The sequence below is a fragment of the Podarcis vaucheri genome, assembly GCF_965113315.1.
Source record: "Podarcis vaucheri genome assembly, chromosome: 11".
NCBI classification, from domain to species: Eukaryota; Metazoa; Chordata; class Lepidosauria; order Squamata; family Lacertidae; genus Podarcis; species Podarcis vaucheri.
Window position 1 is genome coordinate 64,198,016 of NC_138749.1, and position 26,720 is coordinate 64,224,735.

The following is a 26,720-nucleotide window of genomic DNA, read 5'->3' on the forward strand; positions in this document are numbered from 1 at the left end:
TTAAATGACACCTGACTGTAGAGTTTTTAATATAGAGTTCTAGGCCTGCATGGCACTATAATAGATGTAATAGAATCTAACATGTTGATTTTTAAATAATAAAATGAGATTTAGTGTTTTTTTAAGTACAAAACAAGTAATAACCAGTGTTTCTTTCTGTTTCAGGTCATAGATGTTGTCGGAAAGTTCAAGATTAGACACAGAACTGTTCTCCCCCTTCTGCCTCTGAACCCCACACTAAACTCTACAAAAATAAAAACTGAACTTTGTTATGTATGCTTTGTTTCACTGAACCAAAATATGTAGCATATGGAAACAGTTTCTCTAGCCTTCCCCAACCAGGTGCCCTGCTGGACTACAACTCCCATGATCTCTCACCGTTGGCTCTGCTGCCTGGGGCTGATGGAAGCTGTAGTCCAAAAGATCCACAAATAACAAATTACATACGTGCCTCTAATTTAGGTTGAGATTTTATCTGTATTCACAATGTGGGGCATTGTTATGGGGGCAGAAAGTGGGGCGCAGCACCCAAGTTATGGTCTGGACTCAACTAAGTACAGTGGTGCCTCGGGTTACGAACAGCCTAGTTAATGAACATTTTGGATTATGACCACTTCAGACCCGGAAATGAGTGTTCTGGGTTGCATTGGGTTTTTTTGTGGGGGGGTTGTGGGGGGTTTTTTGCATACGAACGGACGTTCGGGGGTACACTTCTGTTTTGTTGGCACAGCCTTCTGTCACTCAGCCTCCCTACCCAGCTGAGGGATCCCCGTGCCCTCCTGCTTGCACGCAAGTAGGAGTTGGGATTGGGGCTGCTCCAATGGGAAGGGAGGCTTCGCGCTGCCTGAGAAATTCCTGCCCCCTCCTGCTTGCACGCAGGTAGGAGTTGGGATTGGGGCTGCTCCGATAGGCAGCGTGGAGCCTCCATTCACAGCTGAGATATCCCTGGCCCGCCCCTGCTTACACGCAGCCAGGCTGCAGAGTTGCTGGGGTCGGGGAGGGGGGATGCAGCCCGGAAGCCCCTGCCAGGCGCGCCCCAGCAAGCCAACTGGAAATGAATCAAAATCACAAGGAAACATAAAACACTGACCCTGAACTAACCCTAATTCTAATCCTTACCCTAACCCTAACCCAGTCCTAAAATTAACCCTAACCCTAACCCAGAAATGGTCTTGTTAGATAGTAAAATTCATGTGAAGTTGCTGTTTTAGGGGTTGCTTTTCACCGTCTGGAACGGATTAATCCATTTTGCATTACTTTCTGTGGGAAAGCGCGCCTTGGTTTAAGTACGCTTTTGTTTAAGAACGGACTTCTGGAACAGATTAGGTTCGTAAACCAAGGTACCACTGTAGTCCTGCCAGCAGAAAACTTCCCCTAGCGCTATGGGGTTTTCTCCCCTCCCTCCTTCCCCTAATGTACCCCCAATTGGTTTGGGGGGTGTCAGAAGAGCCCCTGGAAGCGCACCAGGGAGAGGAGAGGCAGATCGTTCTCCCAGGAAAGCAGAAATGCTGGCTCTGATGGAGTGAGCTGCTCAGCACTACACTGAATTCCTCCCTTTAAAAAATTAAAGTTAAAATTAAAGAAGCGTGAGCACTCATTAATATAGTTATAAACTTTTTGCTGGCAGTGACTTCTATGTCTTTAACAGCTGCACTTTAAGCAGAAAATATATATATTTTTAAATTAACCAATAGACATTTTCCTGACTGATGAGGTGCTGGGGGGAAACTCCATATGCTGAATCCCTGCTTGTCACACAGCTGTTGAAAGCACAAGAGCCCAGCCAAAAAAGTGATTGTCTACATTATAAACCTAAAACGTCTGGCTGGCCTCAGATGCTCTGTGTTGGCAAACCAGCGCAAAGCCCATTAGAATCCCCGGATACAAAGTGCTCCCTTAATGGCGAGGTTAGAAAATTGGACAAGTCACAGTCATTAAATCTCAAATAAGACATCAATCAATCATACTTGGCTCACTTGGCACCGTTAAAGAACAAATGCCTTGCTGCTAGCCCAGTACAAATTGCAGGCAATACACACATGATATACAAAGAGGGTGCTGCCTTCTTTCTTATGAAATATCATCAGCGAGATCTGAAGTGGAGCCTGCGCACATGATGTTGAGGGGGCCCGGCTTGTGAGCCGCTGCCCCATCCTCACTTTGGGCCATTTTCTGCTGAGACTGGATGCCTAAAGAGAACTAGGTGGATACTTGCATTTTGAAGACCTGGCCGTAGCTTGTTGCCTATCTTGTGACATTTTGGTTGGACTAAAGAGGTACTGCCCTACTATGGAATGTTTTGTCTGTGTCATTCTTTTTAGATTTCAGACATATCCAAGATGTTTGCTGTTGCCACCACAGAATCCTGGACTTGGTGAAGCTCAGTCTCATTCAGCATGGCATCCCCTGAGTTCCTTTTCCTTATGAAAAATAAATCAAATGCAAAATGTTTCTTGGGAGTGGACTCTGTAGATGGAGCTCTTCAGACAAAGATAAGATTGACAAGGCATTATCAGCATTACGTTTCTAAAGATAGTTTATGGTAGTTTGTTCAACCAGGCATTTCCCATATATTCTCCATAAATCCAACAGTATCGTGTAGGACTGCTAGTATAGTATAATACAGCATAGTACAGTGTCAAGTACTGGAACATTTACATTATATTATTGTTATTATTTCAGAAAGAATTCATTTTTTAAAGGAGGAGGAGCAAGAAGTCAAATACTTACAAAGCCATATTCCAAGTCCCAGCACCAGCAGTAATTGAAAAACCTGACAAAGACAGCTTTTAGGAAATCACCAATTAAAATTGTGATGTAGGTCGTCACAGTGTCAGAGACCGTCAGCCGCACAAATTCCTGCAGAAACAAGGTTTTCTTTTTTAGAAGCAAAGGGTTGGGTTGTTTCTTTATTGAGAGCGTTGGCAAACGCCAAGGAAGCGACGCTGCTTATCCTCCTGCCATTCACTCCTGTTGTTTAAAATGGGCCATTGGAACACTTAGAAGACACTTAGAGGACTCTTACATTGTGCACGCATGCTAAATGGGGAGCAGGATGCTGTCCTAAAGTGTTTTGTCAGCAGAATCATCTTGAATCATCTTGCCCATTGCCTTCCAGACACCTTTTGCCCCTCTGTAAAATTTCAGAAATACAGTGTTCAGAGCATTCCCCGGGTCCTTTGCCCACTTTTTCCAGAGGGAAAGGATTTATTAAAGGAATAGTCATGTGCAGGAAAAGAATTTCCAGGGGGCAAGCTGTGTTAGTCTGCTGCAGCAAAAACAACAGGCTTGTGCACTTTAACGGCGCCACAAAGCTCTTGGTTGCTTAGGGAGGAAAGTGCAATCCATGTGTAGATAGAGACTGATTACACACCATACATTTTAATGCACATTTACATCATATTTCTCTCCCCCCCCCATTGAATCCTGGGAACTGTAGCTTACACTCTCACAGAGCTACAATTCCCAGCACCCTTGACGAACGACAGTTCCCAGTATTCCTTGGAACATGCTTTAAATGTATGATGCATACACAATATGGGAATATCACCTGTTTGCTTGTGATTGTTTATTTTAAAAAAAATTACTACCCACACTTTGCAAAAAAATAATCCCAGGGTGGCAGTGGCGTAGCGTGGGGGGTGCAGGGGGGGCCGGCCGCACCGGGCGCAACATCTGGGGGTTAGGGTTGGGGGGCGCAAATCCACGGGTTAGGGGGCGCAAATTACTTGCCTTGCCCCGGGTGCTGACAACCCACGCTACGCCACTGCAGGGTGGGGTACAGTAAGAATAACAATACAGTGGTACCTCGGGTTACATATGCTTCAGGTTACATACGCTTCAGGTTACAGACTCCGCTAACCCAGAAATAGTACCTCGGGTTAAGAACTTTGCTTCAGGATGAGAACAGAAATCGGGCTCCGGCGGCGCGGCAGCAGCAGGAGGCCCCATTAGCTAAAGTGGTGCTTCAGGTTAAGAACAGTTTCAGTTTAAGAACGGACCTCCGGAACGAATTAAGTACTTAACCTGAGGTACCACTGTACAATAATAATTTTAAAAATTGAAAAATATAAAATACCAAATTCTGATACAGAAGGAAAAATGCACATCCTTGGCTAATTTTACTGTGTGAATATATCCAAATATGCTACCTAGCTCAGGCACACTATTAAATGGAATCCCTTTCATCATTGTGAAGACTTAAGTGGATGTTCCCAATCATTCATTCTCAATCTGCTCTAAACAACTAGGAAAGAGGTCAGGGTTTTGTTTCTCATATATTCATATTGTATATTTCATGGCAAAAAGAGCTTGATGCATCCTGGGAGATAGCCCAGCTGTGATATCATGACTTGCTTAAGACCATGCAGTAAAGGTTGAGACGGAATTATAGACTAGGCCTCCTCTAGCCAAACCAAATAATCCATCCACAGGAGGGCATGTCTCCATCTACTGGGTTTCCCTTAAGTTTGTGGTTTGTGTTGCTGCCCCCTGACACTACTTCAAGGTAGAGATCAGGGATTTGGCTGGAGGAGGAGGATTGTAATTCAAGTCAGCAAGACTTTCATGACTCAGTGATTTAGTAACGCTGCCAAAACACAGAGCAGTCTCGTTGCAGACCCCAAATTTTGAACCATAGATCCCTTCTATTAGAGTGAGCTGTGATTTCCACCCCACTCCAGACTAGGAGGAGGCTGATGCTCCCAGAAATATGGGTTCATCCACGTCTATTTCTTGGGGCCAGGACTTGGAATCAAAGCAACAAAATATCCTTCCTCCTTCAGATTCCGGGCTGAAAGTTAAGACTGTGAGGTCAGAATGCATTAAGAATGAATCAGCAAGCAAGCATCGTTCCAGAAGCTTTGGGTGTTGTTGTTTTTTTCCCAAAATGGCTTTACCTGACCAACCATTGTTTCCCAGCAGGGGCCCCTCGGGACATCCGCAAGGCTCACGTGGGGGGGAGGGCCAGTGACGTTTTCAGGGAGGGTCCCGTTGTACAAGTTGGTTAGCCAAATTGTCATGTTCTGCCTCACAATCTTCTCTTCTTCCAGCTGGGAAAAAGGAGATGTTTTTCAACAGCACAAATCAAATTACAGAGAGGCTGCAGCGAGGGGTAGGGGGGAATGTGGTAGCTACAGACCTGGCTAGAAACCAGAGTCCAATGTTTAGATCATTATTTGTTAAAAATTTATGCCACTTAATATAATAAAAATCTCTATGTGGTTTACATAAAGACAATAAAAATATAACAACAGACAATAATATTTCATAAAAGTGAAATAAAATGGAACACAACTATATATCAAAACAGTGTATGAAACATAATTAAAAAGTAAGAGTCAGATTCCAGGAATGGCTGGGTAAACACAGAGGTCTTTAAGAAGCATTTCAAAGTCATTGCTGACTCCACCTCACAAACCACCCAAGGGAGGGCATTCCTGGGAATACCCACTTCCATGCTGTTGCCAAGAACAGCCAGGGCAATTCACTGGGCCTGGAATGACCAACTAGATCTCCTTGGAAGGCATTCAAGATTGGCTTCATCTTGACAGGAGGAGACAAACAATTAAATGTCCTGGTCCCAAGTTGTTTAGGGCTTTTGGCTCAATAGCTAATTAGTGTCAATCGTTAGAGATCATTTCTCCAATGAACCCAGTAGGTGGCCTTAAGCAAGCCACTGATTTATGACAGAAATAATAGTATTCACCACAACCTTACAGGGGTGTTGTAAGAACCAATGAGATAATGTGCGTGAAGCATCAACACCAAGGTGGTCTGGCCCGCAAGACCATTTTTGGCAGCCCTATGCAACATTCAAGAAGAAACATCTTAAACACTTAAAAAATATTATTATTATTTTGGTCTCGTGTGTTGTTAACAGAAGCACATACATTATTAATTGTGTAATACAGTGGTTTTCAACCAGTGTGCTGTGGCACCCTAGGGTGCCTTGAAGGATGGTCAGGGGTGCCGCAGGGGTGTCCCTCTTTCCTTCCCTCCCTCCTCTGGTGTCCTCTTGCATCTCTGCCTCCCAAAGGCTTGCGCAGCTGTTTACTGCAGCAGCCCTGGCCATACGTTCCGCAGGCGAATGGTGCCTCTGGGAGACCCCGCTCTTTGGGGCTCCCAAGGAGAAGGAAGAGGAGAGGAGGCTGAGGGAAGCTGCTCAAAAAGGGCTGAGGGCTGCCAGCTCTGCAGGCAAGGGGGGACCTAACTGGGCTCCTGAGCCCCACAAAGGAGCCGCAGAAAGAATGTAGTTGGCCAAGGGAGCCATGAACTCAGAAAGGTTGAAAACCTCTAGTGTAATATATATATATAATACACACTCTCTCTCTTGTGGCTCACTTGGTATGAAATGTTGGACTGCCCTGATCTACACTATATAAATGTACTATGGTGGTTGTTGTTACCACTAGTAGCCCCCCCCCCCGTAGCCTTTCCATTTTAGCCACACAGAAATAGTTAAATACTTTAGAGGAAGGTGGGGAGGTGATTTTCACCAACTGAGCCTTGCCCTTCCTGCTCCCAGTTCCCTGAAAAGGGTGGGAGGCCCTCCAGGACAGTGTGGGCAGGTGAACCAGCAAAACCCACCAGTCCTTTCCTCCCGTGGGTTTTGGCCCCTTCAACTACACCAGAAGCGGTTTAGTCATGCTGGCCACATGACCCGGAAAGCTGTCTGCAGACAAATGCCAGCTTCCTCGGCCCAAAAAGTGAGATGAGCACAGCACCCCATAGTTGCCTTTGACTGAGTTAACTGTCCAGGGGTCCTTTACCTTTACCGTTTACCTTTTACTCTGAATCAAACTCCATGTCCCCAAGCCAGCTAAAGTTAGTCATGGTTAATTCCAAAGGAAGCTCACTTGTTCTCTTGGTTTCCATTGGACTTATTTGTGACTAATTTAGCTGGACTGGAATATAGAAGTATATCTTTGTAACCTTCTGGAGCTCAAGACTTCAAACTGGAACCTTCTTCTAGAAAGCTGCAAATAAACAGGACATATAAAAATTAGCCAACTTGCCTTGAGATTGATTTCATCCATGAGAGCAATAATAAATGTGTACAGGTTGCCCAGGAAGAGAGCAAAGATGCGCCCCAGCTGCCACCGGAGGGCGATTCGAGGGTGATAGTTTTCCAGAGCACTGATGACATCAAATACAGTGGGACAGAACATTCCCAGGAGGGACATGACCATGTTTACCTGGAGAGGGAGGGGAGAAACAAGTTTAAGAAGTTTACCTATGCTCTCCTGCTAGCAGTTTTAGGACATAGGCAGCCGCCATGGGGCCCTTCAGCACTGATGTTTTGCATCAGTTCTCCAACTCCCATCAGCTGCAGCCAGCAGAGTCCATGGGCAGACATGATGGGAATTCCAGTCTACAACCTGAGAGGCATCACTTTAGTACACCTAGTGTACAAAGAAAGTGGATCACCAAACCTTGTTTTTGTTTTAAAGTAGATTTAAAAGCTTCTTACAACATTTCCCAGTTTTTTTGTGATGTAATTCTCCATACAAACAATGTTTACAAAGATGCATAACATCACAGCAAAATGTGCATAAAAATGAATATATTAGTGAAAATAACATACAAAAATGCTTGCAAAAATCTGTACATTAGTCAAAACCACATATTCAGTGAAATTCACAGTAAAATGATAAAAAATTAATGATTATTAAAAATACTGCAGATGCTGCAGTAGATTATAGAATTGAATTTAAGACAGGAGAATGAGAAACTGAGCGAATTGCAATTGACAGATCATGGCATCCTTGATCTGCACAGAACAAGAAATGGGACAGTATGTGTGCCCACATACTTGTATTCTTTTCAGCACCAGCTAAAGACCTTTTTTTATTTTCCAAGGCTTTTTGGATGTGCAAAAACTGATGTGTGGAATTTTAGATCTGCTCTTAGTAATACTGTGTTATACAATGTGCCTGCTGCCCCACACATACACATACAATTTGCTTTTTTGTTGATTTATTGATATTATATTTTTATGTCTTCTTGTTGCCCCAGAGCGGTATAAAAATAGTGTAAGTAAATAAAAGAATCTGATTCTGTAGTTGTGATTAATAAATTAATAAATGCATTCATTCCATTCATCAGACCTCTAGTTCCTAGTAGCAACAAACTAGTAACAAGAAAATACAGCTGAGAGAATGATTAACTGCCATTAAAGAGTAACCTTTAGCACCAGACTGTGAAACCTGCAAAATTATTATCTATAAAGCAGCTGTGTTTCCCCAGCTTCTGTGTGGTATTATGATTTTCAGTAAACAAGGCTTAGATTACAGCCAAATCTAAACTCTAGTGTTAAGCATTCCCTGGCATAACAGCACCATAAAGAATATTTAATCTTGACTGCTTGCTATTAAAATTATACTTTCATTAAGAATTAACAGTTTAGTGCATACAAATCATGGTTTGGCTACCCATTGATTGTGCCATGATGGTAATCTAACATCTTCGCTGCAGAAAGCAACAATAAAAGTTTTCTTACATGGAAACATGTTTTCGTTATTATATAATTAGCAGAACAATGAGATGAATGGGCTATTTTGTTATTTATTGCAATTTACTATTGAGTTCAAAATGATCAGTTGCTGAATAACTCAGGATGTCAGCTATACATTTCATAACAAATTGAAAAATCCTGCCGCATTATCTGAATTTGCTGCAATTTTTTTTTTATTGGGCTTTTTTGCATTTACATCCTACGTTTAATTTTTAAATAAACCATGGCAGCTTACAATAAAACACCTAACACAAACAATACCCTTAATAATAATAAAAAACACTGCTAAAATTAGAAGATGGGGATTTCAACTAAACCTTAGGAAGAGCATCCTGATGGTGTGAGCTGGTTAGCAGGAGGAGGCAATGGGCTGTCCTTAATCAGAGGCTGGAGAACCACCTCTCAGGGAGCCGGAGCCGTCAATTTCCCTGAACTGGCAGGGTGCGGGGAGTTGGGCTAGACGACCTTAGACGTCACTTCCAATTCTTATGACACTAAAATATTTTCTAGAACATCACTCCTGGGATGCAGGCCGAGCTGGGGGTGGCTAATACCATTCATATTGGCTGGAGGAGAGCTTGCTAAAGTGCAGGAACTGCATCTAATGTCATAATGACCCTCTGAGAAGCAGCTAAGAGGAGAAGAAACCCACCAGAATCTGCAGGGGTGGTCATCCCAAACTGGAGCCTTTTGGTTCCTCTAACTGAGACCTCTAAACAGAGCCCCCCACAGAGATACTTCTGAGGGACCAGCCCTTTCTATACCAGGGGCCGAACACTCCCTTGGTGTCCACTTGTCAGTGAACATGAGACAGAAAACTGGAGCTGTCTTGGTTCCAGATGAGTACAGGCCTGAATTAAAGCTGCCTACCTTATGCCCCGTGGGTTCCCTCTGTGGTCAGGACAGGGCCCCCAAGAGTCATGAACTTCCCTAAGTTGTGCATGCAGGCAACATCTGGGGCAGCACAGCACTTCAAAAGTCCATCAGGGCTTTTCCACAGCTGCCTTTTAGTGTCCGGGACAAAATGTGGAGGGCAGCACTTTAAACCACATGGAAAAACATACTGTTTTTCAGTAATGGTAACAGAAATCCCAAAACTAAGTACGGTAGATATTTTGGCTCAGCTGTTAGGGCATCTTATTGCCCTTTTATATTCCTAATGCAACCGATCAATGATATACAGATTTCCACAGACTTGTAACTGGGAATACATTTTCTCACAAAGAAAGAGTCTGTTGCTTTCAAAAGCAATCCCTAGCACCACCCTATGAAGCAAAATGATTTGCCACAGCTTCAGTGTGTCTGCAAGCAGAATTAAATATTTGACTGGCATCCATCATGTCTTTCTGTTGTTTGAACTGAAACACCTCCTGCTGGAAACCAGAAAACAAATAATACTGCTAAGTAATTATGGTCAATGCTATGGAGATTTCTCCCCCTTAGATGTGCTGAGAACTTTGCCTTCAACATCATTGCTAATGATATTTTAAACCTGATTTTCCATCTTAACTTCATTGCGTGAACTGTTTGGTAACACCAATAAAATCAATGTCATCTCATCATTGCAAAACCATTCTGTGTAGTCTGATAGAGAAGCGATCATTATGGGTCTCTTCAGCTTTGAATGAAATGGCAGCTTTATTTTTTTTATATACAGTATACGGTACTAGATTGTACCTGATTATGTCATACTCAGAGTATGCCTACTGAAATCAATGGACTTCAGTTAGTCAACTAGGTCAAGCCCACTGATTGCAATGAGTCAATTCTGAGTATGAGTTAGTCAGGTATAGCTCTTTATGTCTTAACATAGAATTTATTCCACAAGTCTTATTTCATTTTCTGATATATTGTAAAAGAATGTGATTTACAATAACAGGAAATATTTTTTTAAACGTGTCAGCTATTTTATTATGTGCAGCCTAGGCTTTCATGACCATTTTGATACAAGAAGCAATATGTATCTTAATCTTTTTTATGTGCTATCACATATCCACTTTAAGAAAGCTATGGACTGTTAGTATCCTTGTAGACTTTGGCAGGCTTCTTGTTCAGCTGTGTGGGCATTTCAAGGTACATCAACTACGTAATGTAGTTCCTTAAGGCTGAATCTGCAGTTCCCTTGTCCTCTATTCAGACAAGCTGACTGTGTTTCCTGTTACACTATAGGAATGATGTCAGACTAATATATAAAGTAAAACATGTAACAATGGGAAACGGAGAAGCGAAGAGGAAGAGAACGTAAGTCTTACATTGTAAGGAAATCCGACTGAATGGAAGCTATCAGACCAAAAGTGATATAGTCGGAAATCGTTTCTTCTTCTTTCTTATTTGCAAGGTAAGAAGAACAAAAGAGCCTCAACATCTTAAGGCAGCCCTGTTTAGGGAAGTTTTTAATATGTAACACTGTACTGTTTTTAACACTGATTGGGAGCCGCCCAGAGTGGCTGGGGAAACTCAGCCAGATGGGCGGGGTATAAATAATAAATTATTATTATTATTAACAGTTTTAACCCTAGCAGATGTTGTCCTGCTGCTGTAATGATGGCAGGCCAGTTAAAGAGTGTGTAGATCCAATACTGGCCAGAATCCAAATGGGCTTGCATTTGCCCATTAAGTGAATAGGATGTTTTTGGAAAGAGCAAACCCTATGTGATGCCATATCATAAACTCCCTCAAGATTTAAGATTCTGTTTTTTATGTGTTTCTTATTTATTGCATAGCTCAAGTTTTTATTTTTATGTATAATTCTTATGTATACTTTATGCTCATGTGTTTCTCTTAGGTGCCACCTGTACTTGGTTGCTTTATTCATAAATCTGAATATTTCACAATCACATAAACTGCTTTTGCCATCCATTATGGGAAGGAGGGAGAGACAAAGCACAATGCAATTTCTGTACAAAGAGAGAGAGAAGGGGATAGGAGATGGGGGAGAGAAAGAGAGAAAAGAGATGGCAGAAAAGGGGAGGAGGAAGAAAAGGCGGTGACAGCCAGTCCGATCATTAGGCAGAGTGAGGCGTCTGAAGCAGCAGGTGCTGTGAGACACAAAGTGATGGCAAGATATTGGAGGACAGAGTTGGGTTTGCTGCTTTACAGTGGAGGAGAATATGCTGTCCAGTGTTGACACAAGATTAAACTGCAAGTATGGTCACTTTTAGTATGTGGAAGTGGGAGCGGCTTTCATCTTGTACTCCACCTCAAGCAGCAAAATGGTGGTGCTGAGTGATAGAGAGAGAGAGAGAAGCCTCCCTAACCACTGTTCCGGCCCACCACTAGCATGCAGCCCTGAGTCCAGATGACTCCTGAGGGAATGTGGCTCTCAACAAGGGGGGCAGGATCCCTCACCCCTGCCCTACATCACCCTGCTCGGTAAAGACAACCCAGCCTTCCTACATACATCTGTTTTAGAAAACAAAACATGCTGGTACGAACTTCATTCCTCTCCCACCAGCCATAGTTTTCAAGGCCTTCCAAAGCAAATTGTTGGGATCGCCTCACAACAAAGTAGATGAGGTAGCCACTCCCAGCTAGTGTGCAAAAGGCAAAGAAATTAGCGAGAACCCTCAGGAATCGGGTCAAGTGGACGTTCTCTTCCTTCCGGCTCTCTTGCTCCTCCACAATTGCTTCCTGTATTTGTTACAAACAAACAAGAAAAACATTCATCAGTATTCATGATACCAAGAAGTATAATAGCATTCGGCTAAATTAGCCACCGCCGACCTGGTGCCTGGACTAAACTCTCATCAGCCCCAGCCAGCAGAACTGTTCAAACCATCTGGAGGTCAACAGGTTGTCCATGAATGCAGACTATTTGAAGATCCATCTCTGCCAGTATAAGCCTGACCACTCACTCCATTCATAAGGGACACGGCTTTCCTCCGTGTCCTTCATCCTTCAGAGGCTGGCTGGCTGAAACAAGGAACAGGGAGTCATGGCTGGAGAAGGAAAGATCGGGTTAATCTCCCCTCCAAGATTGCTGCAATCCACATAGCAATTGGTGTCTCGCAGGGCTAGAAGTAATTTTTAAAAAACAAGAGATGTGGCTCACTTTACACATTATGCATAACACATTGTTTGACCCTGATGCGTGACTAACAGCAGCAAGGTGTTTAATGGGATATGTAAGCAAAGAAACTTGCAACCAACCATATTGTGGCACAACAAAACTGGGCTGAAAGCCAACCAGCTCCGGCGTCTGCGTTTGCCAGTTCAGTGGTCAGCTTCTCCAGCTGCAGGAATATGCCAGGCCTTCTTTTTCCAGGACTCTTCCCTCAGAATCAGTTTGCGTAGTAAGAATCCAAGAACCACCTTTGTTTACAGGCTGTTGACAAGGATCTTCTCATTCCCCAGGCCTCATAGATCTCTTCCAATGCCTTTCAGTCTCTTTTCCCTCCTTTTTTCAGGAAGCCAACCTCCCTCCCTGGGTCAGAGATGCAGCAATCTACCCCAGTATTGTCTACACTGACTGACAGCAGCTCTCCCGGGTTTCAGGCAGAAGACATTTCCAGCCCTGTCTGGAGATACCAGGGACTGAAAGTGGTACTTTCTGTCTGCAAAGAGTATATGAACCTCGCTGACATTCATACCTGAGGCCAGACTTTATACATTACCTTAAAGCTAGTTGTTATTGATGCAAATTTGTTATCTGCTGTTTCAGGATTGCCGATCAAGTAATCCCAGCTCGTGAACATTTTCCAGCTGAAGTTAAAACTGTTATCATCTCCACCACCATCGTCATGGGCATTCTTTGCCATTCTGAAAGGGGGGGGAGTATTTTTTAACATGCTAAAAATGTAATGGGTTGGGCCTAGAGTTGCTCCTCCCCATCACAGATGGATCTGAGATTCAGCAAAGTCACTCCAAGGGAAGAAACCCCCCACTCCCAGTGCCAGTGCCACCTCCCCACCCCCCCTGAGCAGCATTTCAGAGGGCTGCAGGGAAAGGAGGACTCCCTGAGAGCAGCGCCTCCTTCTTCCTCTGGTGCCCCTGGGACTCTGCGGATCTCAGCTCTGGATGCAAACCAATGTGTGAAACAGTTCTCAGAAAATCTCAGGGGGGTGGGTGGGGTAAATCTCGCTTTATTTTCTAAGGGCTGTCAACTGATTAAAACATTTTAGTTGATTATTGGTCAAATGCTTCTAATTGTTTACTCAGTCAATCAAGTTTAATTAAATTTGCATACTGCCAGAATCTCAATATACAGGTGCTCCTTTAAGAAACTGAGGAAGTATAACTTACAATTTAACAAACATACGTCACACCATTAAAAAAAGAAGCTTTAATTGCATAATCTGCAGGTTAAACAATTCTTAGTTGCAATCCAATGCTCATTTTCTGGAGAGTGATCCACACTGAATAAAGTGGGGCCTACTTCTCTATTAAGGAACTTAGGAATCTGCTTTACATCCGAGTGAGCACCTCTGGCAAAGGTCTTTCTCATCACCTGCTACCTGATCCACTGGTCGCAAGGGCTGTGGGACTTTTTGCATGCAAAGCAGAGTCTCTTCCACTGAGCTGTGGTCCCTCTGGGATTCACTGGACCCAACAGCATGGCCTGTGGCCCTTCTCTGTGGTTGTTTGCGACACCAAGCAGCGTTCCTGCTCAGACGTCATTGAGATTCACTGAAATTGTGGAGGAGAAAATGGTGCTCCAAAATGTGACTTTATGCATTGCCACAGTTAGGGTCCTCCAGATTGGTGTATTTTTGTGGGTGTATTCTACAACACGTTCTTCACACAATTAATAGCACATTCATTGTGGGTTTATTTTGCCTTATTAGTTGCCAATTGCTATAGCACACTACTGCTGTCCAGAGGGGCAATAGCAAAACAAAAGTGGGACAGAAAACCAAACAAACCCAAGAGCATTTATGAAAAGTTAATTTTAGCAGGAAGTTACAGGATATGTGCTGACTCAGAATGAAGCTGTATGGCCACCCACGGATGGAACTGAAAGCATATGACTGCCCACAGAGCATCATGAACACAAATAATCAAGAATGCACAATAAAAAGGATGACTGAGGGGCCATTAAGACCAGCAGGTAACTTGGTCAAAGAGCTAAAAAATGGACTGATGGGAATATTGATGGCTGATTTGTACTTTGATAATTTCTGTAAATGTCATACCAATTTCATTCTCCCTTTTCTCTCCCCAGTTGTTATGCCTTTCTAGGTACTACCTGTCAGGGAACTGACATCAGAGGGAAAGAAGGTGATAGGGCTCCCAGAGACTGGGAGAGACTCAACAGCCAAAGCAGGGACCAGCAGGGGGAGCGCGGGGTCTCTGGAGGAGGATCTCAGGGATACTGAGAGAGATGCAGCAGCGCAGGCAGGAAGCAGGGGGGAGAAAGGGGTGAGAGACACGTCCAGTGAAAATAGTGGGGAGGTGTCAGAAGCAATTGCAGGGAGACCCATGCTTCGTCGGAAGCTGTCACGTCGTGAGTCCAGGAGACGTGTTTCCGTTAAGGAACTTCTTTGTTGGAGGCGTTTCCGCAAACAGCCACTGTCGGACTCTAACAGTGACTAGAGCAGACATGTCTGAGGAGCTCTGTCACACACAGAGGTTTGTGGGGCCGCACAAACTCTGAAGGGGCACCATTTTAAGCACAAGCAGCTAATCATCCCCTGATAGCAGTCCGACAGTCTCTGTACGCTGCCTGTGCAGGAGAAAGCATCATGAGCGACCCAGCCGGAGCCGGAGGAGCAGGGGGAGGAGCTGATCCAAGCTTGGAAGAAAGATGCCGAGCATTGGAGGTCCAACTGGCGCTGCAGACGGCGAGGCTCGAGGAGAGGAGGGCTCAAGATGCAGACAAGAAGGGGAGAACCACTCAGTTCCCCAGAAAGGTACCAGGATTGGTGCAGAAGTTTGGGGGGGACCCCAAGGATTACCATGCCTTTAGGACTGAAATGCAATATGCCCTGAATGTCCAGTTTGATGAGTTCCCTGATGAGGAATCTCGAGTTGCTTTTGTAATTGGGCATCTTGAGAAGGGCGCGCGAGACTGGGTTCGACCCCTGATGGCAACGCACAACGATATCCTAAAGGACACTATGAAATTTTTTCGTGCAATGGATATCATGTTTTCCAGCGACATTGAGGAAGGGGTGGTGCGCAGACAGTTAATGGCTTGCAAGCAGGGAAGCAGATCTGTCCGTGAGTACTGGACTGAATTTACCATGCTGATTCACAGATTGGGATGGGATTTATCGGCAGCACCCATTCAGATGCTATTTGAAGAAGGTCTTTCTTCAGCTGTGAAAGACGAGCTGGCCAGGAGCCCCAGGGCGGTGTCTATGGATCAGCTGACCAAATCTGCGCTGACCATTGGAGCGCGCCAGGAGGCAAGAGCCTTGGAGAGGCGGGAAGGGAGAGGGGAACGTTGGAAGGAGTTACGCATTCCAGACATTCCTGAGCCAGCTTTCCCGCCGGCAGAGCCGATGGAAATCGGAACAGCCCGCGCGCGCGCAGTTTCAAAGCCCAGTGAGGGGGCGAAGAAGGAGGGAAAGGGAGCCCGGAAATGCTATCTCTGCCAACAGCCAGGCCACCTTGCCAGAGTCTGCCCCCAGAGGAAGGAATGGCAAGGAATGGTGGGGGCTGTTGAGGGGAAAGAGCAGGGAGAAACGGAGCAGGTAAAAGCCAACGCCTGGTTGCCATCAGGGCACTGCAGCCAGGCCAAAGAGCAGTGAAAGTGCCCCTTCCCCAAGTGCCAGTGCCAGAAGCTCCTCGACCGGCTCTAGTGATTGAAGTGTCGCTAGAGCTGCAAAATGGACACCCCCTAAAAATAAAGGCACTGTTGGACTCAGGCAGCTCCTGCAATTTTATGAGCAAGGAGTTTGCTGCTGAACACCAGATACAGACTATCCCTTTAAGCAACCCCCTGCAGGTGACCACGATCGATGGCAGGGAACTGTTGGGAGGAGGAGTCAGCTTGCAGACCATCCCAATGATAATGAGGGTGGCAAGGCACACAGAACTGATAGCGTTTAATGTGGCCACCTTGGGAGGTGCTCCCATTATTTTGGGAATGAGCTGGCTAGCCCTACATGATCCGCTGGTGGGCTGGCATCAAAGAGTGGTTTCCTTCGGTTCCGCACATTGCTTAGAACACTGCAGGGGGGAAAAGGGGTCAGCAGGGGCCCAAGCCACCCTGGCAGGGACTGAAGTAGTGGAGAAGGGGAAGGTGCCACCACAGTATGCTGATCTCAGCGACGTGTTCAGCGAGAAGGAAGCTGACCAACTACCTCCGCATAGACCCTTTGATTGCCAGATCAATTTACTCCCTGGAGCACAGCTTCCTGTAGGCAAGTTGTATGCCATGTCAGACAGGGAAATGCAGGAGTTGCGAGCGTTCATTGACAAGAACCTGAAGAGGGGCTTCATCAGAGAGTCCAAGGCAGCGGGGGGTAGCCCAGTGTTTTTTGTGGACAAAAAAAACACGGACAAGCCGAGGCTGGTATGTGACTTTCGGGCCCTAAATGCAGTGACAGAGCCGGCGGCTTTTCCTATGCCCAGGATTGATGATATTTTGACCAGGGTGCGGAAGGGAAAGATTTTTACAAAGCTGGACCTAAGGGGGGCGTACAACCTGATACGTATAAGGAAAGGGGATGAATGGAAGACCACCATGTTCACCCCTTTGGGGGCATTTGAATACTTAGTTATGCCTTTTGGATTACAAACAGGCTCCGCGTGTTTTCAAGCTTTCATGAACCACGTACTGGGGCCTTTGCTCTACAAGAATTGCGTGGCCTTCTTAGATGACGTGTTGGTGTATTCGGAGAATGAGGAGCAACATGTGAGAGACGTCAGAGAAGTGTTGAGCAGGCTGCAAGCCAACAGACTGTGGGTGAAACTGGAGAAGTGTCAGTTTCATACCAAGGAGGTGGAATTCCTGGGGTACCGCTTGTCAGATAAGGGGTTGGCCATGGACCCCGGCAAGGTTCAAGCGGTGCTGGAATGGAAAACACCCAAGACCAAGAAGGATGTGCAGAGGTTCCTAGGGTTTGGAAACTTTTATCGTAAGTTCATCCGCAACTTCGCCCACCTGACGGCGCCCATCACGGACTGTCTCAGCAGCAAAAAGAAGTTTGTTTGGACGGGGGAGGCGGAGCGAGCGTTTGAGGAACTGAAAAGGGCCTTCGCCTCTGACGAACAACTTCTACATGTGGATTTACAAAAAAAGCTGAGGGTCGAAACAGACGCGTCGGACAGAGCCATAGGGGCGGTGCTTCTTCTGCAGCCGGGGAAGGAGGGGTCTGAGTGGCGACCGTGTGCCTTCTTTTCGCGGAAGCTGAACAAGTCTGAGAGGAACTACACGGTGTACGACCGGGAACTTCTTGCAATTTATGAGGCCTTCCGGAGATGGAGGCACCTACTAATTGGTGCACAACAGAAGGTGCAAGTGTGCACGGACCATAAGAATCTAGAGTATTGGAGAACTGCACGAGTGCTCAACCAACGGCAGTTGAGATGGGCCCAGGAGTTCTCCAAATTTAACTTTGAGATTTGTTACGTACCAGGCCCGGAGAACGTTAGGGCGGACGCTCTCTCACGCAAACCTGAATATTTGGAGGGAGAGGGTGTACCCGAAGAGACCCATGTCATTCCCGAGGACCGCTGGGTGTGTGGGGCGGCATTGGTGGGGCAAAGGGAACTGGTAGAGGGAACGGGGCAGGATGAATACGCCCAGGACAAACTCAGGAGTCTTAGGAGGGAGGGAGACAAACCCGGGGGTTTTGAGGAGAGAAATGGGGCGTTGTACTACAAGGGAGCGTTATACATACCTGAAGGGGAATTGAGGGAAAAGGTACTCAAGCAACTGCACGATAACCCCACAGCAGGGCATTTTGGGCAACACAAAACCATGTGGCTGGTTACCAGGGAATTCTGGTGGCCCAAGGTCAGGGAAGATGTGCGTGAATATGTGAGAGGGTGTGACCGATGCCAACGAGCCAAGGGGGAGAGGCGGGCACCGGCAGGTTTATTAGAACCACTACCCACGCCGGAAAGACCGTGGGAGGCAGTGGCAATAGATTTTATGACTGATCTGCCCAGGTCCAAAGGGAAAACAGCCATTATGGTGGTGGTAGATCTGTTAACCAAGATGGCCCACTTTATAGCCTGCTCACATGCGGTCACAGCAGAAGAAACCGCCAAATTGTTTGTGGAAAATGTGTTTAGGTTGCATGGCGCCCCCTTGAGGGTGGTTTCGGACCGAGGGAAACAATTTACTTCCAGGTTCTGGAGGAAGCTCATGAGCTTACTGCATGTAGAGGTTAATTTCTCTACTGCCCGTCATCCAGAAACCAACGGGCAGGCGGAAAGAGCTAATGGTGTCCTCCAGCAATATTTGAGGTGTTATGTTAATGACAGAGAGAATGATTGGGTGGAGAAGCTGGCGTTGGCAGAATTTGCTTACAACAATGCAGAGAACGTGTCCACGGGGATGAGCCCTTTTTTGGCCAATCACGGGTGTCATCCCCGAGCCTTCCCAGGGGGGGAGGGGAAGAACTGGAGCGTTCCAGCAGCAGAACAGTTCGTTGAAGAAATGGAAGCGATCCATCGCCAACTCCAACTTAATTTAAACCGGGCGAAGGAGGAATATAAGAGGCAGGCAGACAAAACCAGAAGGGAAGGGGAAAGCATTAGGGTGGGAGACCAGGTGTGGCTGTCCACCCAAGGGTTACCATTTAAAGGAGGTTGTAAGAAGTTAAGACCCAAAAGACTGGGCCCATTTGAAGTCACGCAACAGGTCAACCCAGTGGCTTTCAGACTCCGGTTACCGAACCACATGAAGTTGCACCCAGTGTTCCACAGATCGTTGCTGTCACCGTATATAGGGGACAGAGAGGGGAGGGTCAATAGGGGACCAGCGATGGAGGAAAAAGAACACAGCTACCATGCAGCGGAGATCCTAGATTCCAGGTGGAAAGGAGAGCAAGTAGAGTATTTGGTAATGTGGGAAGGGGAACCGGAGTCGGAAAACACCTGGGTCAGGGCAGAGGATGTAGATGACGAGGTTCTAATTGAAACTTTTCATCAGAGATTCCCTCGAAAACCCCAGCCAGTGGCGAGGTTCCGGAGGGAATACTTCGCCACCACAGACGAAGAAGAGGAGTTGGAGGGGTTCTCTGATTCCGAGGTGGAGGAGGATTCAGCGAGTCGGAACAAAGACCGATGGAGGGAGATGTTCGAGACGTCGGAAGATGAAGAGGATTCGTTTCGGGGTTTCAGCTCCTCACCGCCCAGAGGAGAGGGAGGGGGCGGGGGGGAAGGGGGCCCTGGAGGGGAGGTGGATGTCAGGGAACTGACATCAGAGGGAAAGGAGGTGATAGGGCTCCCAGAGACTGGGAGAGACTCAACAGCCAAAGCAGGGACCAGCAGGGGGAGCGCGGGGTCTCTGGAGGAGGATCTCAGGGATACTGAGAGAGATGCAGCAGCGCAGGCAGGAAGCAGGGGGGAGAAAGGGGTGAGAGACACGTCCAGTGAAAATAGTGGGGAGGTGTCAGAAGCAATTGCAGGGAGACCCATGCTTCGTCGGAAGCTGTCACGTCGTGAGTCCAGGAGACGTGTTTCCGTTAAGGAACTTCTTTGTTGGAGGCGTTTCCGCAAACAGCCACTGTCGGACTCTAACAGTGACTAGAGCAGACATGTCTGAGGAGCTCTGTCACACACAGAGGTTTGTGGGGCCGCACAAACTCTGAAGGGGCACCATTTTAAGCACAAGCAGCTAATCATCCCCTGATACTACCATAAAAAAGAGCCAAGCAAACAAAAAGCTCACAGTTACAGTTGGATTTTGCACTTATCATATTGTTTTCTGTGAAATCATCAACAAGCCAAAGAATATAAGAGGATTTGCTCTTAAGGTTACCTAAATATAGATCAAGATTATCTCGTGGCCAGATGGAAATTTAACACACACAGTGCATGTTCACCCCAGGGGGTTCCCTTTGCTTTGCCTCCAGGGATTGTGCTGCAAGGATTTTTTGGTGGTGGGGAGAACCCCAGTGGGTGGCTGGCAGCTACTCAGCTATAATTCCCTGAGAGGATTCAGTAGGAAGATTTTTCACAAATACAGTATCAAAGAAATATTTTTAATGGCTCCCTCTTAACTGGGTTAAAACAAAATGGTAACTTCTGAAGTGAAATCTTTTGTACCTTAATCAAGCATACTCTGGGAGTGAAGAGACTAAAATAAATGGCTTTCTTCAAGGGTTTAGAATGGGGGTGGGCAACATTTTTCAGCCCAAAGGCAGCATTCTCTTGTGGGGAAGCTTCCGCAAGCTGCAGACTAGTGGGAGTTGGGCTAGAGACAAAGGAGAGTGGAGTAACTGGTCTGATTCTCACATTTGCACAGTGGGCTGTATCCTGGCCATGCAGACCACGGAACAAAGAGGAATCTGCCAGAGGCAGATTTAGGGCAGCCCAGCTGGTTCTGCTGCACTGCTCAGCCCCAGTGAGGATGGACCCCATGTGTGTCAATGGGGGTGCATGCATTTGGGGCTCCCTCACATGAAGGGGAATCCTGGGCCAATCACGAGTGCTCTTCCCATTGAGGAGCCCTACGCATGCAGAGCCCATTGTCACAGAAACATAATATAGGACTGGCAGGGTGTGCGGCCAGCCAGTGCCATCCCACTCCCTGAGTCAGTGTGTAAGGAAGGGTTGTGCCCACCTTGATTTGAGCATTAAACAGTGGGGAGGGTGTGACATCCTTTAATAAATTACCGTCAGCTAACTGACTGACCTTTCCCTCGCCCTGCCAGGGGGTGCCAGGGTCTGAACCTGGGACCCTTAGCATGCAAAGGATGGGCTCTATCGTTGCTATATCCCTTCTTCTTATCATGCCTGAAGTGAACATAGAAACCTGCAGCACCTGCAGCACCTTCATTGCGGCTGATCTATTGAAACATTCAGGGAAGGTGTCCTAGACTGGGGCACTGAATGCAGCAGGAGGCTGGTGCAAAGAAAAGAGAGGGCCAGCCAGCCCAAGGTATTTTGCTTCCTGAGGCAAAGGGCATTCCATATACAAAAGCTAACCAGACAGGCATTTGAGTCTTAGTTTAACACTGGTAAAGGAATGGTATCTTATCAAAGGGCCTGAGAGCAGCAGGCTAATTTAGGGAATGCAGGGCAGTCTGCATGGAGCACAGCAAAGTTCCCTCCCTGTCTCTCAGCATCACCAAAGGTTGGGCTGGCCTGAAACTGGCCAAGCTCTGTGTGTGATTCTCAAAGAGAAAGCAGCAGCAAAGATGAGGCTTTCAAGTTTCACAGTTAGTAGCAATGGCCACAAAAACCACTGCCATCTTGTGAACAACCATTTACAATTTATTCCATATTTGGATTCCTAACCATATGTTCCTGTTCTCTTCTCCCCACCATCTCCAGCCCGCAAGGCCAGATAAGGAAGAATGATTGTAATTTCTGAGTGTTACTTAGCACTATGCTAGTTGGAACACTTTACAAAAAAAGAAACTCCCTTTGTTACACATTTGTTTCACACATCTTAGCTGTACAGAAAATGTGGTGCTATTTTAGTTTAGGACACCTCTGCCTTTGTTCCAAAGTGAGTAATAAAATAAACATTTGCTGTAAAATGTTAAATAACAGTAAAGTAGTTGAGGATTTCCTGCTCACCTTCTCCCCGCACCCCAAACCCTACATTCATTAATCCTGCTGTTGAAGGTGCTGCACCAGGGATTCAATACAATCAAATTCAAGAGAAACATCCTTGCCCTCCCCACACCCCAACCTTCCATTTTAGATTGTCATACAGCAACTGGACTTAAGCTGACAATGGGAAATGGTTTAATTTTAATTTTTAGAGATTTGGTGGGATCTGTACTAAGAGGGGGACAGGATGGAAAGGGAACCTCATCTGGAATTGATTTTATGCATTTAGCTTTTCAGTAAGTTCTGAATGCCAAGAGCATTGAGGATGAGACAAGAAGGACAGAGTCTGAGCAGTGCAGTGGTTAGTGTATGGGACTAGGGTTGGAGAGTCTCTGCTCAAATCTCCACTCAGCCATGCAGATTACTAGGCAAACTTGAACTAGTCACAATTTCCCAAGCTAACCTACGGTACCTCACAAGGTTTTGTGAAACAAGGTAAGGACAATCATGCATGCTGCCTCAAGCATCTTGGAAGACAAGCAGGGTATGACTGCAATAAATACTAAGTAGAAATACGGATCAGTCTGTGAATATATATTCCATCCTTTATTTCATCAACATCAGAAGAAACTTACGTGCGGATGACAACCATGAAACTGTAACCGATGGACCCAACTCCCACCAAAAAGTAGGAGAGAGGCAGCCGGAACTTCAACCACCCGATTGTTCTCTGGTTATTGTAATAGCCATAGAAGAGGACAGAATACTGTGCAAGACCCTGAAATGTCAACGACAAATAACAATTTAGATATCGTCCTCTAACTTCAAGCAACAACAAATGCAACTTAAGCACAGGGATACTTTTAAACTGAACTAATTTGACTCATGCATTGAGTTGGGGTCCAAGAAGCTGACACAGAAGAGGAGGGATTAAGATACAAGGGGAAAGGGTGGCGTGTAGAGCTAGTGAGTAGATGGCAGCCACCTTCTGCCCAAATCCCCAAACACAACTTCTAGCCAACGCCTGAGGTTGCCATCAAAATAGAAATATTTGGGGGGGGGGATTCAAAACACACAATAAATGGTCTCACCTCAAAAAGGATATAACAGAGTTCAGAAAAGGGCAAGCAGAATAATCAAGGGGACGAAGCATCTGCCCTATGAGCAGTTTAGGGAAAAGGTAAGATGGTTGGATAGTGTTCTCGAAGCTACCAGCATAAGTTTGACCAAACTGCGGGAGGCAGTGGAAGACAGGAGTGCCTGGCATGCTCTGGTCCATCGGGTCACGAAGAGTCGGACACAACTAAATGACTAAACGACTAAACAACAACAACAAAGAGGTGAGATGGATGAAGTCTCAAAGATTATTCCCGGCATGGAGAAAGTGGACCAGGAAAGGCTTTTCTCCCTCTCATAACACTAGAACTCGTGGGCACCAAATGAAGCTGAATGTTGGAAGATTAAAAAGTTCTTCTTGGTGCAGAGCACAGTTAAACAATGGAACTTGCTCCCTCAGGACACAGCGATGGCCAGCCAACATGGAGAAAAAGTGACTCCTGGCCAGGCTGGCTCAGCTCTGCCTCTATGGTCAGAGGCCACCTGGTGGTCTGAATACCACTTGCTGGGAAGTGCAGGAGGGCTGAGTGCTCAGGTGCGCAGGTTCTGCTTGTGGGTTTCCCACAAGCATCTTGTTGGCCTCTGTGAGAACAGGAGGCTGGACTAGATAAGCCACTGGCCTGATCCAAAAGGTTCTCCTTACGTCCTTAAGATGGAGTAGGCTGTAAAGCATATTGAACACAGCACAGATGCTTTTCTCATCATCCATCCAGGTGCTTGTGTAAGAAATACACACAACATCTCACATGTGACAGGCAGCAGATGCAGTATTTCCTAAGTGGAGATTAACCTCTGTATTAGAAACCAACATATGCCCGGGAGTTCATTATATCAATCAGTCACTAGATTTTATTCATGTAAGGGATATAACAGTTCAACCCTCTTTGAGATGTGAGTCATCTGAAATATTGTGATGGAACTTAAGTGGGGATGCAGCCTGTGAAAGGCCATGAAGGGCTTTATAAACCAAAACCATGGCTTTGTGTTGTGTTGGAAAAGCAATACCTAAATCTAATAAATGATATACCACTAGGAAATATTCTGATTTGCTAAATGAAATTACTATTGCTTTCCAAAAAAATATTTTTTTTTTATTAAGGGTGTCTCCCCAGTGTTATTGCTTTCCAAAATTAAGTAATGGGGTGCAAATGTTTGGTGATGGCTGACAAGAAGTAGTGACACAACTGGACAAGGGTTTCTTTGAGTCTTTTAGTTACAACAAACATCTGTCTCTGCTGGAAACCGCTTCTTGAGGTGGGCCAGATAGCCGTAAAGCTTGCAAATGGCCATAATGAATTCAAATCAGACACCAAGAGTTCAGCGTGTGCCCTTGTAATCTGCCAAGGGCCTGCGGATCAATTGGAAAGGGTTTTAATTGACTGTGGTAATGCGGAGAGGCTTAGCCCTCATGCATATATTTCCCCTCCCTTCTGCTGTTTTGCTGCTGGTTATTTCTTAAAAGTAAACCATTAGTAGATTAAAATGTCAATAGGCTAACATCCTTCTGTTTCATTTAATCGCAAGCCATGCATTTGATGTATTGTGATGGCTAGGCTGCCCGAGACAAGTCACAGACTCTGCCTGCTAAGCCTCATTTGCAATCTTGGCTGTGGTGAAAATGAAATATTAACACATGACAAGTAAATATGACTAGATTTGTGGTATGACTATCAATCCATTTCCTCAGTTTCCTTAGAGCTGACATTGTCTCCACTGTGGGGGAATTATGGGGCTCTTGCGTGGTTCAATTATTTGCAGAACATTGGTGGTGTGTGAAAGACATGGTTGCCCAGTATCCTTTGTTGTTTCTCTTGTACCACTGTCCTAAATCATTATTACCCTGGACTCACTCAAAAGGCACACAAAGTTCTGCTCATCTGTCTCAATCTTTCCCCTCTATTCTCTTCTGACTGAGCAGGGAACCAAATGTGACCCCTTACATTCAACTTACAGGTTTTAAAAAAATGCAACTACAGTAGCAGTACTGATAATTCTGGACATCACAGAAGACATGAAGGGGGTTTCACCTTTTCCTTCCCAGCTGTGATCCTAAGGAAAATCCCTCCTCTGAAGGGATTTCCACTGACACCAAGGAGGGAAATCTCTGTTGACTCCCAATGCAGCTTCAGAGAAGAGATTTTCAGCAGGACTGTAATAAGGGAAGAAAGGGTTGCATTTATGCCTGTTGTGACGAGGGATGGGTGAATCTCCCATCAATTTCACTTCTCCCAGTTTCTCATTTTTCCCATTTTAAATTCAGTTCCCCACATATCTCTACTGGTTTGCAATTTAGAAAAAAAAATCATTATAAATATTCGTCCACATTTTACTGCAAATTTATTCTAATAAACACACTTTGTATGTAAATTTTACAATTATAAAGGATTCTGCAAACAATTTCCTCTAAGATTATGCATTCTCTGTGTTATTTTCACTAATATGTGAATTTTTAGATAAACTTTTGCCTAATATAGGCTTTCTTATATTCATGTATTTGGAGATATGTGAAGTTAGCTGTGTTCCAGTTCACATATTGATTTGAGAATGGCAAATTAGATATTTCACATTAAAATGCTGATAAAATTGAATTTCTCTCTCTGTCATTGATATTAGACTGATTATTCACTTGTTTTACAAAATGGAAATTCAAGGAGATGTACAATGTAGCAGGAAAAAAAAACTAATATAAATCTAAAACAAAATAAAAGCTAGAAACACTGATATACATAAAAAAGCAGTCTAACACATCCCACCCACCTGTAATTTCCATAATTGTTTTCACATTCAGTTGTTGGTGGGGTGGGGGGTTAATCTCAATTGCAGGTACACATGTTTAAGAAGATTTTCCTATTGTAATCTTGCTCTTGGGAATGGTCTATGTAAGATAGTTCAACTTTGTCCTTTTACTTTCATCAATAATGGAAATGGTGCCATTCTTAAACAGAACTTCATAATAGTTCACAATGCCCCCATGTGGGGGAAGAACCCACGAGGGGGGCTACTGGGAGGTGCAGGATATCGACACAAGACTCAAAGACACAAGCAGGGCGCAGGCAACTGCCTCTCTCCATCCCTCCATCTTCATCTCCATGCAATTTAGTACACGAGTGAGACAGGCACTGTCCCCACTGTTTCAGATGCCAGTCAAAACAGTTTATTTCAGAAGCACTTTGCACTCTCAATGTCCTAGATGTTTTACATCCTTTCAATTTGAAATCCTTGAGGTTTAAATTCTGGAAGTGAATTTTATGTTTTAACTGTTACATGCCATATATTTTATTGTTGTAAGCCACTTTGACAGCTACATGGTGAAAACTGGTGTATGTTTTAAACAATATTTAAACAAACTTGGATACAGGTCTTCTGGAAAGCACCCAACAAAGCTCTGACTCCCCTGAGACCTAATGGATTGAAGGGGAAGCAGTTCCCAGGGCAAAGTCCCATCACACTGCTTTGTCCCATGAAGCCA

The 26,720-nt window shown here is 45.3% G+C and overlaps 1 protein-coding gene across 1 annotated transcript in view; it reads right to left on the minus strand.

The window, feature by feature from the left end:
• The window catches only part of TMC1 (transmembrane channel like 1), a 58,703-nt gene that overhangs the window by 9,262 nt on the left and 22,721 nt on the right, over positions 1-26,720 (minus strand). The window contains exons 9-14 of the mRNA XM_082241534.1: positions 22,771-22,913; positions 13,129-13,273; positions 11,951-12,145; positions 7,017-7,196; positions 4,899-5,051; positions 2,731-2,859 (exon numbers count right to left, since the gene is read on the minus strand). Coding sequence (XP_082097660.1) covers positions 2,731-2,859; positions 4,899-5,051; positions 7,017-7,196; positions 11,951-12,145; positions 13,129-13,273; positions 22,771-22,913 — 945 coding nt within the window. The remainder of the gene's footprint in view (positions 1-2,730; positions 2,860-4,898; positions 5,052-7,016; positions 7,197-11,950; positions 12,146-13,128; positions 13,274-22,770; positions 22,914-26,720) is intronic.